The 12,532-nt window shown below is 44.7% G+C and overlaps 1 protein-coding gene across 2 annotated transcripts in view; it reads right to left on the bottom strand.

The window, feature by feature from the left end:
• FERMT1 (FERM domain containing kindlin 1) overlaps positions 1-12,065 on the bottom strand; it is a 36,677-nt gene extending 24,612 nt beyond the window's left edge. The window contains exons 1-5 of one of the 2 annotated variants that reach the window (XM_072736357.1): positions 11,978-12,065; positions 7,884-8,052; positions 5,627-5,860; positions 1,882-2,028; positions 427-640 (exon numbers count right to left, since the gene is read on the bottom strand). In XM_072736357.1, coding sequence (XP_072592458.1) covers positions 427-640; positions 1,882-2,028; positions 5,627-5,860; positions 7,884-8,034 — 746 coding nt within the window. In that variant the 5' untranslated portion in view covers positions 8,035-8,052; positions 11,978-12,065. Of the gene's footprint in view, positions 1-426; positions 641-1,881; positions 2,029-5,626; positions 5,861-7,883; positions 8,053-11,096; positions 11,261-11,977 lie in introns of those variants that run through there. The other variant, XM_026012295.2, reaches the window with a different exon arrangement.
• Positions 12,066-12,532: the final 467 nt, after the last annotated feature.

Below are 12,532 nucleotides of genomic sequence, written 5' to 3' on the forward strand. Positions count from 1 at the left end.
TGACTTCAGAGCTGAAGGACACATTAAAATACTTAAAGGGAGATGTGATGTCCCCTTGGGGGATGTTGGCCCGGTGAGCCACCGTGGATCTCCCCGCTGCCACTTAAAACTGATCTCCATCCCACTAAATGCACTTTGCACATAGACAGGGACAAAGAATTTGTATTCACATACGACAATCCATTGAGTTACCTGAACACAAATGTTGTCACACTTTAAATGTATGGCAATGACCAAAGGTGGCAGTTTCCCCTTCTATAGCTAAAAGCGGCGTTGACTTTTGCTAATCGTGTACAATCCCCAGGCATGCTAACTTAAAAATTAAATAACCCCCTCTCCCCCACTTCTGTGGCATCTTCTTACTGTATCAACATCACTTCACAGATGCTGTGAACAGAGAGAAGCAAAGCAGAGCCCCGTCCTTACCCTGCGTTAAGCTTGGCTTTGTCAACCAGTGACCGAGGCTGGTACATATCAGCCAGCGCTTCTGGTGACTGCGGGGGTTGGCTGAATGCCAGGATGCTGCAGTTTTGTTCTGTCAAAGGGCTGTCACTGAACCAAGTCATGGTGGATGATGCTGGCGTTCCACTGATGGGGTCATATGTGGGAGTCATGGTTTTACTGTATAAGCCAGGACTTACTGCAAAGGTGAAGGGAAGCATACACCATGAGATGAGGTTCAAGGGGAGGAATCTTTGGAAAAATAAGGACTAACATTGCTTATACTAAAATGGATTTTGAATGTGAATTTGTGTACCATTTAAACTAAGGAGATGAGTTATGGCTGATGGGAGAGGACTCATGGAAGGGCAGAGAACTTACAGGCTGTAAAAGCTTATAAAAACCAACCCAGACAAATGTTGGGGACCATCTCCTTGTCAATAATTCAAAAATTTGGGATGCCTGGGTAGCTCAGCAGTTGAGTGCTTGCCTTTGGTTCAGGTCGTGATCCCTCAGTTCCGGGATCAAGTCCCACATCAGGCTCCCTGTGAGGAGCCTGCTCCTCCCTCTGCCTCAGTCTCTGCCTCTCTCATGAATAAATAAATAAAACCTTTAAAAAATAATTCAAAAATCTGTTTCAGCTGTGAGTTTTGGCACCAACAGAGAACAGAGGATCTCCCAAGAGTGTATGTACAGACTATATTTTTGGGCAAATCCTTTCAACAAATAACAGTACTTGCCAATTTTAAGAACCCAGATAGTTGGGAGTTTATACACTATGCAGTCTGTGTAAGGAAAATGGGAAAAGTGCCCTTTATTCTTTGCATTGGAATATACTATGCAAGAAGACTCTTGCTGCAAGCAAGCTAGAGATTGATTTGCTTTTGTATAAAAAGACAAGGATTATGTCTTTCCAGAATTTTTACCTGCCCTCTCATTACATGCCCAATGCAAAATAAAATTGAATTCAGGAAAGAGTCACCTGAAGATAGAATCAAGAAGAGAAAAGTATATTTGAGTGATCCAACTAATTTCTTTTTCTCCCAAATTCACAGCAAATTTCCCTACGGTTTTGCATTCATCAGAATATAATATACAAGGTTAAAACAATGAGGTATACAGTCAGTAGAGTCTGTGACTCTTGATCTCAGGGTCATGAGTTCAAGCCCCACGCTGGGCATGAAGCCTACTTAAAAAAAATAATAAGCTACAAAACAAACCTAATTTAAAAAATTCTGTGAGTTCTAAAATTAATTGCATATCCTTTCTTCATCACAGAAATCCTGCAATTTTAGTCTTTCTTTGTTTGGGGGCATGGGGAGGGGAAGAAAAGGGAGATGAGGGAAAGAGGAATAGAGGGGAGGGAGATTTCTTGGGATTTAAAAAATCCTTGGATTCAAGAATGAAACATAACAATAAAACATCTGTCATGAATCATACCTGGTGGACCTGCAGTCGTTGGAGAACCCTCCAGGTTTAAAATATCTTCAATTATGGGCTCCTTGTTACTTTTGTCTTTTTTTTTCTTCTTTTTAAAATAGTCACCAGAAGGCTTTAACAAGGAAAGTTCTTCTGATCTTCTAATATCTAACAAACAAATAAATATAAAGAAGAATGAAAACCTATCAAAAAGTAAAAAGAGGGAGTGCCTGGCTAGCTTAGTTGGAGGGGCATGTGACTCTTGACCTCAGGGTTGTGAGTTTAAGTCCCACGTTGGGCAAAGAGATTACTAAAAATAAATAAAATAAAACTTAAAAAAAAAAAAAGTAAAAAGTAAATCACATCTAAGACTCAAGAGTCATGCTAGGCATCTGAAATGATTGCTCAGGGAATTCCTGAGAAGTAAATGTTACTAGATTACATCCCTTTGGTAGAAATAGAAGGGGAGAGATGCCTGGGTGGCTTAGTGGTTGAGTGTCTGCCTTCGCCTCAGGTCATGAACCTGGGGTCCTGGGATCAAGTCCTGCATCAGGCTCCCTGCAAGGAGTCTGCTTCTCTCTCTGCCCTATATCTCCACCTCTGTCTCTGTTTCTCTCATGAATAAATAAAATTTAAAAATCTTAAAAAAAAAAAAGAAATAGAAGAAAAAGAAACAGACCAGAGACTCCTAAAACGGTTGTGTGTGTGTGTGTGTGTGGAGGGGGCAGTGGGGGTGTCAAAGAGTGGAGATAGCTTTAGTCCAATAAAATTTCTAGTTGTTTTTTTAATTTATCATGAAAATATTTCAAAGATACCCAAAGCAAAGAGAATGGCCCCCTCATGTTTTCATCACCCAGCTTCAACAACCACCAGTACTTGCTGTTCCTAGTCATCTACTTACTACCAATTTTTCCCTCTTTTTCTTTTCTAGTTTTTTTTTTTTAATAACAATAAAGAACCCCACCTTTTTCTTTATAGATCATAGTTCCTGAGACCTGTCTCTTATACTGTGCCCAATTGCTAATTTCATCCCTGTGGCAGACAGCACTGGTGCCCTGCCCATCTCCTCTTGGCCCTCACCACTTCAGTGTACCCTGATACGACTTCTAGTGGCAGCTAGGACAAGTGTCTTTCTGCCCGAGGGCTTGCTCTGGATGCCACAGTCTGCACTACCCAAATGTTCATGTAACAGGCCAAACAAGTTCAGAGAATTAACATTTCCCAAGAGCAGCCCTCCATGACTGACAAGACTCCTGCTCCCTCACCCCCTGGCAGGGAGAGCTCTGAAGCATGTTTACATCATCTCCCAGAAGCCCCCGATTGCCCCAAATGCAACTGGATTGGTGATACTCTCTTATTGGTGGCCTTGTCTTTCCAGTCTTACTTCCTCACCCCAACCAGTGTTTTCTGGATCACCTCCACACCCCAAAATAAATGTTTGTACTTGAATTCTTTTTTTTTTTTTTTTTAAGATTTTATTTATTCATGAGAGACACACAGAAAGGGACAGAGACACAGGCAGAGGGAGAAGCAGGCTCCCTGCGGGGACCCTGATGCGGGACTCAATCCCAGGACCCTGGGATCATGCCCTGAGCCAAACCAAAGGCAGACGCTCAACCACTGAGCCACTGGGTGTCCCTGTGCTTGAATTCTTGTCTCAGGGCCTGCCTCTGGAGCACTCAAACCCAAGATAATTTCCATTTTTCCCATTCATCAGATATGTTTATAACTGCCATTGCCAATCAGAATTCCTGGTAACCATTAACCACACTGGGCTGCTTTATGATTCCAAGTAAAAGCCACGGAAATGTGGATGTTAGTCTGAAAGCAGCTTCCCTGGAGGCAAATGTACTGATTCCATAGGTGCTGCCATTTTTCAGTTTAAATACTGCTTAGTCCTGAGGCTGAGGCTAGCAGTTTAGCTCCATCCTCTTCCCCTGTAACCAAGGATGCTCAATTGTCAGGTTGCAGTACACACCTGTGCCCATTCCAAATGCATAATTTATGTATGAGACCACGACATGAATCAGAATTTCCAGCAGGAGCATTAGAAACAAAACAACAAAACCAAACCAAACCTGCATCTCCAAGCCCAAGATTTGTGTCTTGTCTTCTCTTTGTAAGAAAATCCATCATATTGCTAAATTTGATTTAGCTTCCATTGAATAGATATAAAAAAAAAACAATGACTAGCAATGCCAGTTTGAGGGGCACTGGGGTGGTGAGCTCTGTAACGGCAGATTCCATTCGTTTGTTCACTTAACAATTAATGAGCAGTGAATGTGTGCCAGGCATTGTGTTAGGAACACGGGCATGCTCAATTAATGGTTTCTGCCTTCACCCTATTTCATGCCATCACAGTCTCCATTGCCCAACACTGGAACTCCTAATCCTGCGTATACTATTAGAGCTTTACTTTTGTTTTTCTCTGCCAAATAACTCTTTTTATTTTATTTTATTATTTTTTAAATTTTTATTTATTTATGATAGTCACAGAGAGAGAGAGAGAGAGGCAGAGACACTGGCAGAGGGAGAAGCAGGCTCCATGCACCGGGAGCCCGACGTGGGATTCGATCCCGGTCTCCAGGATCGCGGCCCTGGGCCAAAGGCAGGCGCCAAACCGCTGCGCCACCCAGGGATCCCAATAACTCCTTTTAATATCTTATTTTTCTTACTTTTAAATTATTTTTACATTCATTATTTTCTGTCTCTGCATCCTAGAATGTAAGCTCAAGAAGGGAAGGGGTTTGGGACTATTTTTATTGCTAACCAATCCCTAGCACTTGCCACAATGCCTACTTAATCAATATATATTTGTTGAAAGAATGAATGAAAAGTTGATAGTTTAATGGGGAAGACAGATTACTCACTCGTATGTTGTAAATACTGTATTCAAATGCCAAATCTTTGTCTTAGAGCCAGAGAATGTGCCTACACACTCTCAAAGAATATAAAACAAGAAAACCTTCATGACACAGCGTTCACTTCCGTTATAGAGGTTCCCCAGATAAATGGTTTGGGCAGTGTTGTCCTTAATGATTGTTAAAACCATAAGAATTAGTTTTCAATCCATAATTAAGTGTTCCTTCCTGCTTAAAATAAACTCCTCAAATAATTTTTGTGGATACGGTATTTCCTGTAGTGAAGTGTTTGTAAAACAATTAAGACATTGCAACACCATTATCTCAAAAACAATAAAGATACATCAGCTCTATGGTGATGACGATTTAATGGAACTTCTTATTTGTCTTAAATATAATGATATTAGTATGGCTTAGAGGAATGATTTTTTGGGGGGGGAATTCTTAATGGGTTTGTTTTTTCTGTCTTCAGATCTGTTTTGAAATAGTGTTAAGCTGGGGCACCTGGGTGGCTCAGTGGTTGAGCACCTGCCTTTGGCTCAGGTCGTGATCCTGGGGTCCTGGGATGGAGCCCCGCATCCAGCTCTCCACAGGGAGCCTGCTTCTCCCTCTGCCTATGTCTCTGCCTCTCTCTCTCTCTGTGTCTCTCATGAATAAATAAATAAATAAGCTTAAAAAATAGTGTTAAGCTCTGGGGAAATGAATCTGATTTACTCCAATGATGTTCCATTTGGTTTAACTCTACTTACATGGCTGAAGTCCCCAGAACTGGGCTTGAAAAGTATGCTTCCTAGTAAGAGAAGTGTTCTGTAAAACCAACCGCTTGTAGGCAGAAAGCACATATAATTTTCCTGTCCTCCCTTACTAACAGTCCAAAGGGCACGGGGCCTCTCCAGGGTACTCACTCAGGATTTTGCAGATATCACTGACAGCTTTAAAAACCACAGCGGAGAAGCTGACTCGCAACCTCACTGTCTTCACATTCGGCAGGCGGAGGCGAAGTATTTTGTGCTGAGGGGTGAAGAGAAGCTTTGCATCTGCCTGGACTCCATATTTGTCCAGAGTCCAGTGCGTTTTCAGAAGCCAGCAATGTTTCTGTTCCCACCAAAGGGCAAAGTCTGACCAGTCTTGGGATATTTCTGCAAAAGTGGAAAATACGATGAAGTGAAACAAGAGAGAACTCTAGGGTCCATTCCATTGTGTGTGAGAGCTGAAACATACAAATGGTCTTCGGCTGCCTGTCTCCTTTGACAGTGGGCTCTCTAAGGTGGGGCAGGTAGAAAACAGAGACTGAACCTTCCTTATCATGACTGTATTTAAATACAGTGAAAGAAACAGACACAAACACATTTTGTTCTTGATAAAGTAGCCCGAGTTCTTTTCCCTAAGGCCCTTTAGTGCCATGGTCCTTTCTAGGAAAGCCAGGGGCATTTGACTTTAATCAAGATTATTTCTCCACTAGAAACAAATCCTTCCACGTTGGATCACAAAGGACTATCAGTAACTCCCAAGGTGTGCACAGAAGGACTTTAAAGTTGACACTTCCCCCTCTCTATAATGTCCAGCTCTTTTATCCCAGTACCACCAGATTCCCAGTTTCCAAAGTGTCTACACTGAGATAAGCTGAATATTTTCTCTCTCTTGATGTCAGCATCAACTCTTTTCTCTCCTTCAATGCTGACATTGAAGTTGAATCTTTTCCTTTTGTCAATGTTGGAACCAATATTCAATCTTTTATTTGTTTTGTAAAAAAAAAAAGTTTCTCTTTTTCTCACTTTATGTTAGAAAACCTTTCTTTCAATGCTGTTAGAAGTATAAATGCTGTAACTATTTTAGAAAGTCCTATTACGCAGTCATTCCTCTCTGAGCTATACCCCAACAGCAATGCCTCTATATACTCACCAAAGACATGCAGTATAGCAGCCCTATCTGTAGGAGCCTGAAAATGGAAACAACCCAAATGCCCATCAATAGGTAAATGGGTAAATTGTGGCATAATCATATGATAGAATATCACACAGCAAATGAGAGTAAATGAGCCAAAACTATATGCAACAATATGGGTAAATCTCACAGACATAATGTTAAGTGAAAGAAAGCAGATGCATAAGAGTATATCCTACACGAGTCCACCTATATCAGTTTATAAACAAGTAAAATTATTCCTATGGTGTTAGAATTTAGGATAATGGTTTCCCTTGATGGGACAGTGACTGGGAGGGGTCAGACATGATACTTGGGTGGGGGAGTCAGTAATATTCTATTTCTTTTATTTTTTTTGTTAAGATTTTGTTTATTCATTCACTGAGAGACCACAGAGAGAGACAGAGACATAGGCAGAGGGAGAAGCAGGTTCCCTGCGAGGAGTCTGATATGGGACTCGATCCCAGGACCCCAGGATCATGCCCTGAGCCAAAGGCAGACGCTCTGAGCCACCCAGGCATCCCAGTAATATTCTATTTCTTGATCTGAGTGGAAGTTACATGACTTTGAAAATTTGTTGATTGGGACACTTATGATAAGCACACTTTTCTGCGTCCATATTATACTTCAGTGAAGACTTACTTAAAAAATCTCTATCTCATTAGTGTAAATGAAAAGTCAACATCTGGACAACCTGAGATAGAAGATAAAACAAATCAGAGAAAATAGAACACTACTAAGTTCCAGGTTAATCACGTTGATTCCTGATGTAAAGACTCTGACCCTTAAGGCTTCTCTTTCTTTATTTATACAGAGAGAGTAGCGCATGGTGGATATATGGTAAAAGACCCATTAGCACTGAACTGACTTTATCACTGAAAAATCAAACATTAACAAGAGAATCGACACAGCAATCTAATGCCGTGCTACCTGAAGTCACCTTAGATGTCACCAGGGGGATAGGGCTGTCGAAACATGGTTTTATACCCACTGGGGAGCTTTAGTTTGCCACCAAAGACTCAAGTTTTTACAAGAGTGGTTGGGAGGCGGGGTTCAGTTTATGGCTTCTGCAGGATCCTCTATTTTTCTTTCTCCTGTGGGAGGGGGCTTACTCTCCGAGCTATTACAAGAGTCATAAGCAGAACAACTTAGATGGTCAGACAATCTGGATCAGCCATTTACTGTTAGCGATAGAGAGGTTTTTAAACATAGGGAAACCATAAATAAACAGTAACTTACTGATCTGTTCTACTAACTTGAGCATCACTCCCCCAACATGCAGGTCTCCGGACACTCTCAGCGTGACATCTTTCTGCTCCTCCTCATTTGGATCATCAACTCTGACAATGAGCTCCCAAGAAGCCGATACAAAGTCGCTGGATGAGAGCATCGTGGCAAAGGCGGGTATCTGCCACACAAAAAAAGCAGACACAGATTAGAATGTGAGAAGGAAACTGGAGCTTGTCAGTAGATATTAAATTTAACATCCTAACTTTAAAGACAAAAAGTCCTATAGAAATGGTCCCAGGCCTTCCAAATTTACGTGACTTTATCTTTCCATTCCCCCCCAGGAGCACTGGCCTATTGATTTTCTGTGGCTGCCCAATCAATGCCTCAATCTTTGCTTTGTGTCTGTCTACTCTCTTGACTTTCTCTGAACTACTATTGTGACAGCAGGCAACAAATCATGGCAATCCTTGGTATCTTAAAAAACATCAACTTCACTGAAGTGTAATTTGTGTATAACAAAATGCATAGATTTTTTAAGAAGTAGGCTCCATGTTGGGGGCTTGAACTCATAACCCTGAGATCAAGACCTGAACTGAAATCAAGAGTCAGGCACTCAACTGACTGAGCCATCCGGGTACCCCTGCAGAGATTCTTCTTTGAGTGTAGTTGACACACAATGTGACATTAGCTTCAGGTGTACAATATGATGATGCAACAACTCTATATGTTATGCTGTGCTCACCACAAAAATGCACAGATTTTAAAGGTACAGTTTGATGCCTTTGTTATATGCAAATTATGCCTTGATAAAGCTTACTTTGGAAAAGGATGCCATTAATATCTTCCTCTATTTTATTATATTCCTTCCATAAATATTGATGACATCTGATATGAAAATGGAAGTATAGCAAAATAGTTTTCTATTTCAGTCATATAATATGTAGGTTTACATATGAAGATATAGGGCACTAATAATTATTGTCATGTATTTGACTTACTAGAGCTATCATTTTATATCATATAAAAGTCGATAAATTAAGTGCATCATTTAAGGTTTCAGACATACCTCTGGCAAAAGATTTAAAATAGGAGTGACAGACATTCAAAGCCCACTCTTGAAGATACAGATGGGGTGAGAACTTCAAAACCAGAATTTTCCTCTTATCAGAGGAACAAAAATAAAGCAAGCTAAGCAGTATGAAAACTGAAATGTTTCGAGGATTAACAGGAACCCTGGAATCCAAAATTGGCAGAACTTTAAATGATGGCTCTGTGTTACTTTTAAAAGAAAGCAAATGATACTACCTCTCCTATTTTAATATTTAAAATAAAAATTGGCCATTTAAATGATAATAACACATCTTTTTCACTTTACTATGTAAAGACAGCTTATGAGAAATCCATGTTTTCATAAGGCCTATTTTTGAGAAACATCAGTGCACTCAAACTCCTAAGAAGGGCCTTCTCTGATGGAAAGTGCATGAGTCCCTTGGGGATCTTCTTAACCTCAGATTCTGCTCAGCAGGTCTGGGGTAGAGGTGGAGACCCTGCATTTATAATAAGCTCCAGGTAACACTGATCTATGGCTCACACTTTTGAGTCCAAACAGCCATGTGAAAAATTGGCTTCAGAACTCAGTTCCTGCCTTCCATCTACCCAAATCAATATTAAGCCAGGGACTGTGGTGACACCTGAGGATAATTATTTTTAATAGTCAATAATTACACCACCAATGTCATACCAGTTTTTTTTTTGGTCATACCAGTTTTGTGCGCATTTGAAACTGCTCACATTTGAAAGCATAAGAGAATCTCAAAATATACAAAAAGATACACTGCAAATCTGAATGGGCTCAGGACAGACTTTATTTGTTCAAATCAAATTCACGGTTCAGAAGTAGCTCCTTGTGTTTGTGTGAATGATGTAATGCTTGCACCTCCCCAAGCACAGAGGCACACTTGGAGACCTGCATGAGCAGTGAATGCTACGTAATGACTATATGGGGCCTAACCACTCGCTTTACTGTCATCATCAGGCTCAAGTATCTTGTTACGTTATACACTTAGCTGGTGCTGTGGATGTGAACCACTAATTTGTGGTTCCTTCCTCGGCTCAGCAATCCCATTAGAAATGAGGAAACTCAGGCTGAGAGGTTAGGCAACTTGTTGGAAGTCATGCAGCAAGTTACACGGTGGAGCCCAGACAGAAATCCAGGTCCTTCTAACTCCAAACTCTCCACCATTACATTGGGACATGTCCTTGATAAAGGTGCGACCAATCTGAAACAAACCTCTTCAAACCACATGAGCTAAACTCAAGAGCCTTCTCTTAGCATTTCTACTAGTATCTTTCCCAGTGAGGAAGCAATAAATATAACCCCATAATGTGGCACTGAACTGATCTGACTTTAAGATCCTCACAATTTCTAAAATGCTATGCTGTGAGGTGTAGCCATTTAAAAAGTCTGTACTTTAAAGTGACTCCTTCCCGGGTCAGACATTGGTCTTTTCCTAACTTGGGCAATCAAAACACTTCTCTGAAACCAAAAAACCCCCCCCCACTTCTCATGTAGGCAATATATAGTGACTCCCTTACAGCGAAATTCAAGCTAAAATTAGACAACCTGGTTTCCCCACATTCCTCTCCTATCTTTCTGCACCTTCATTTCTGAGTGAACTTCTCATTCGCAGCAAGCTGTTACTTGTTGAGGGGAGCAGCGAACTGCAACCGGAAAGCCCGTCGAAGGAGACCAGAACAGAAAGCAAAGCGCACCGCACCGGCCGCCCCGCCTTCCCTGGGGGAGGCCCAGCTGTCCGCCTCCTCCTGTCCTCCTGGCCTGCAGAAAATGCAACAAAGGAGGGCAGAGGGACAGGCAGCCAGACAGCCAGACAGCAGGAGGAGGGACACGGCCCCGGACGCTTCCCCTGAAGTTCTGAGAGCGTGTCTGTCTGTCCAAAGGCCGCCCCGCCTGTCCCTGGCCGGTTCTGCAGGGTCCTGGGGCCAGAGGGAGTGAGGTGGGTTGGACAGAAACCTGTCCTTGACCCCTAAGGGCAGCCCCGAGGCTAACTGGAGGCTATTTTGCAAGGCCAGACAGGTAAGGCCGGAGAAAGCGGCCACACGCCGGGGACGTTATTTGCCTTTCAGCAGCTATTTACGTGCCAGGCGCGGCGGAAAGGAAGCCGCAGGGACCTCCAGCCCCCGCCCCCCAGCCCCGGCACCCACCTGCTTTCCCCGCGCCGGTGGCCTGCAGCCTCGCCGACGCGCACGTGGACGCGGCGCCCCCGGAGCCCGGGCCGAGAGGCGCCCCAGGCCGCGCGCGCGAAGCGGGGTGCGGGGGCCCGAGCTCGCGGCGGCGGCGGCGGCGGCGGCGGCGGCGGCGGCGGCGCTCGGCTGGGCCCGCGGGGCTGCGCGCGGCCGCGGCAGGGAAGCCGCCGGCTCCCCGCCCCCGCCCCCGCCCCCGCCCCCGCCGCCGCCGCCGCGGTCTCCGCCCTGCGGGGTGTGAAGGCTCGCCCGGCCCGGGCCTGCCGGGTCTCGCTCCCGGGGAGAAGAGCGCCCCGCAGCGCCGTGAGCGCTCCGCCCGCGCCCCTCCGGCGACCTCTGCAGCCCGCCCCTGCAGGACGCCTCCAGAGCCCCGGGTCCGAGGCACTTCGGGGACTCGGGGGGGGGGCTGAAGTCCGAGCGCCGCCCTCCCTGAGGTGTGCCCGCCACCCCACGCGACGGCCTCTGCCCCGAGGCTCCTCCGCCCCTTTAAGGAGCCTGGGGGCGGGACACGCCGGGGTGGCTCCGCGCTCCAGCAGCTGCCGTGGCCCCGGCGCGATCCCGCGGCCCGCGATCCAGTCTCGCACCGGGCTCCTTCGGGGGGGCCCGCCTCTCCCTCTGCCCGTGCCTCTGCCTCTCTCTGTGTCTCTCATGAATGAATAAAATCCTAAAAAATAAAAAATAAAGAGCCCGGGGGACCTGGGATGGCCAGGTGGAAGAAACAAGGGCGGCCCATCTGAGTCAGAGGGTGATGTAAACCCCCCGCCCCCCCCCGCCCCACACCACCCCCAGGGAAGACCCGCGCGACGCAAGGCCACGCCCCAGGCCGGCATCCGGCGGCTCACCTCAGGGTCACAGCTGGTGTCCCAGGGGCTCACCTCAGGGTCACAGCTGGTGTCCCAGGTGGCCTTCCGGTTGGATTTACTCCCAAAGAAAGCTGGGGCGCCCTGGAAGGATGGGTGACTTTGGGCAATGTACACAGCCTGTCCACGCCTCCTGGGTTCATGTTACACATACCTGTCGAGTGTTCACTACGTGCCAGGCGTGGGGCTGAGGTCGAAGGGTGCAGTAGTTTAAGGAAACAGTCAAGGCAGTGATAGTTTCCTCCTCTGTAAAATGGGTGGAGAGATGGAATGTCCATCACCATTCCAGGTGGGGTTTCATTCAGCCCATGACAGAATTTCATGCAGTGTAATATAGGCTTTAGCCCTTTACACCAAGTACGTAAAGCCTGTGATGACTTAATTTAAAATGGAATCGAATTTAGAAGTGGAATCCTTGTTTTTGCTTGAACATTAACATATTCAGCCGTTATAATGGTTTTGGAAGTATTTTACATTCATTTTTTAAAAGGTCAGTTGACTGGGACGCCTGGGTGGTTCAGTGGCTGAGTGTCTGTC

The sequence above is a fragment of the Vulpes vulpes genome, chromosome 14, assembly GCF_048418805.1.
Source record: "Vulpes vulpes isolate BD-2025 chromosome 14, VulVul3, whole genome shotgun sequence".
Taxonomy (NCBI): domain Eukaryota; kingdom Metazoa; phylum Chordata; class Mammalia; order Carnivora; family Canidae; genus Vulpes; species Vulpes vulpes.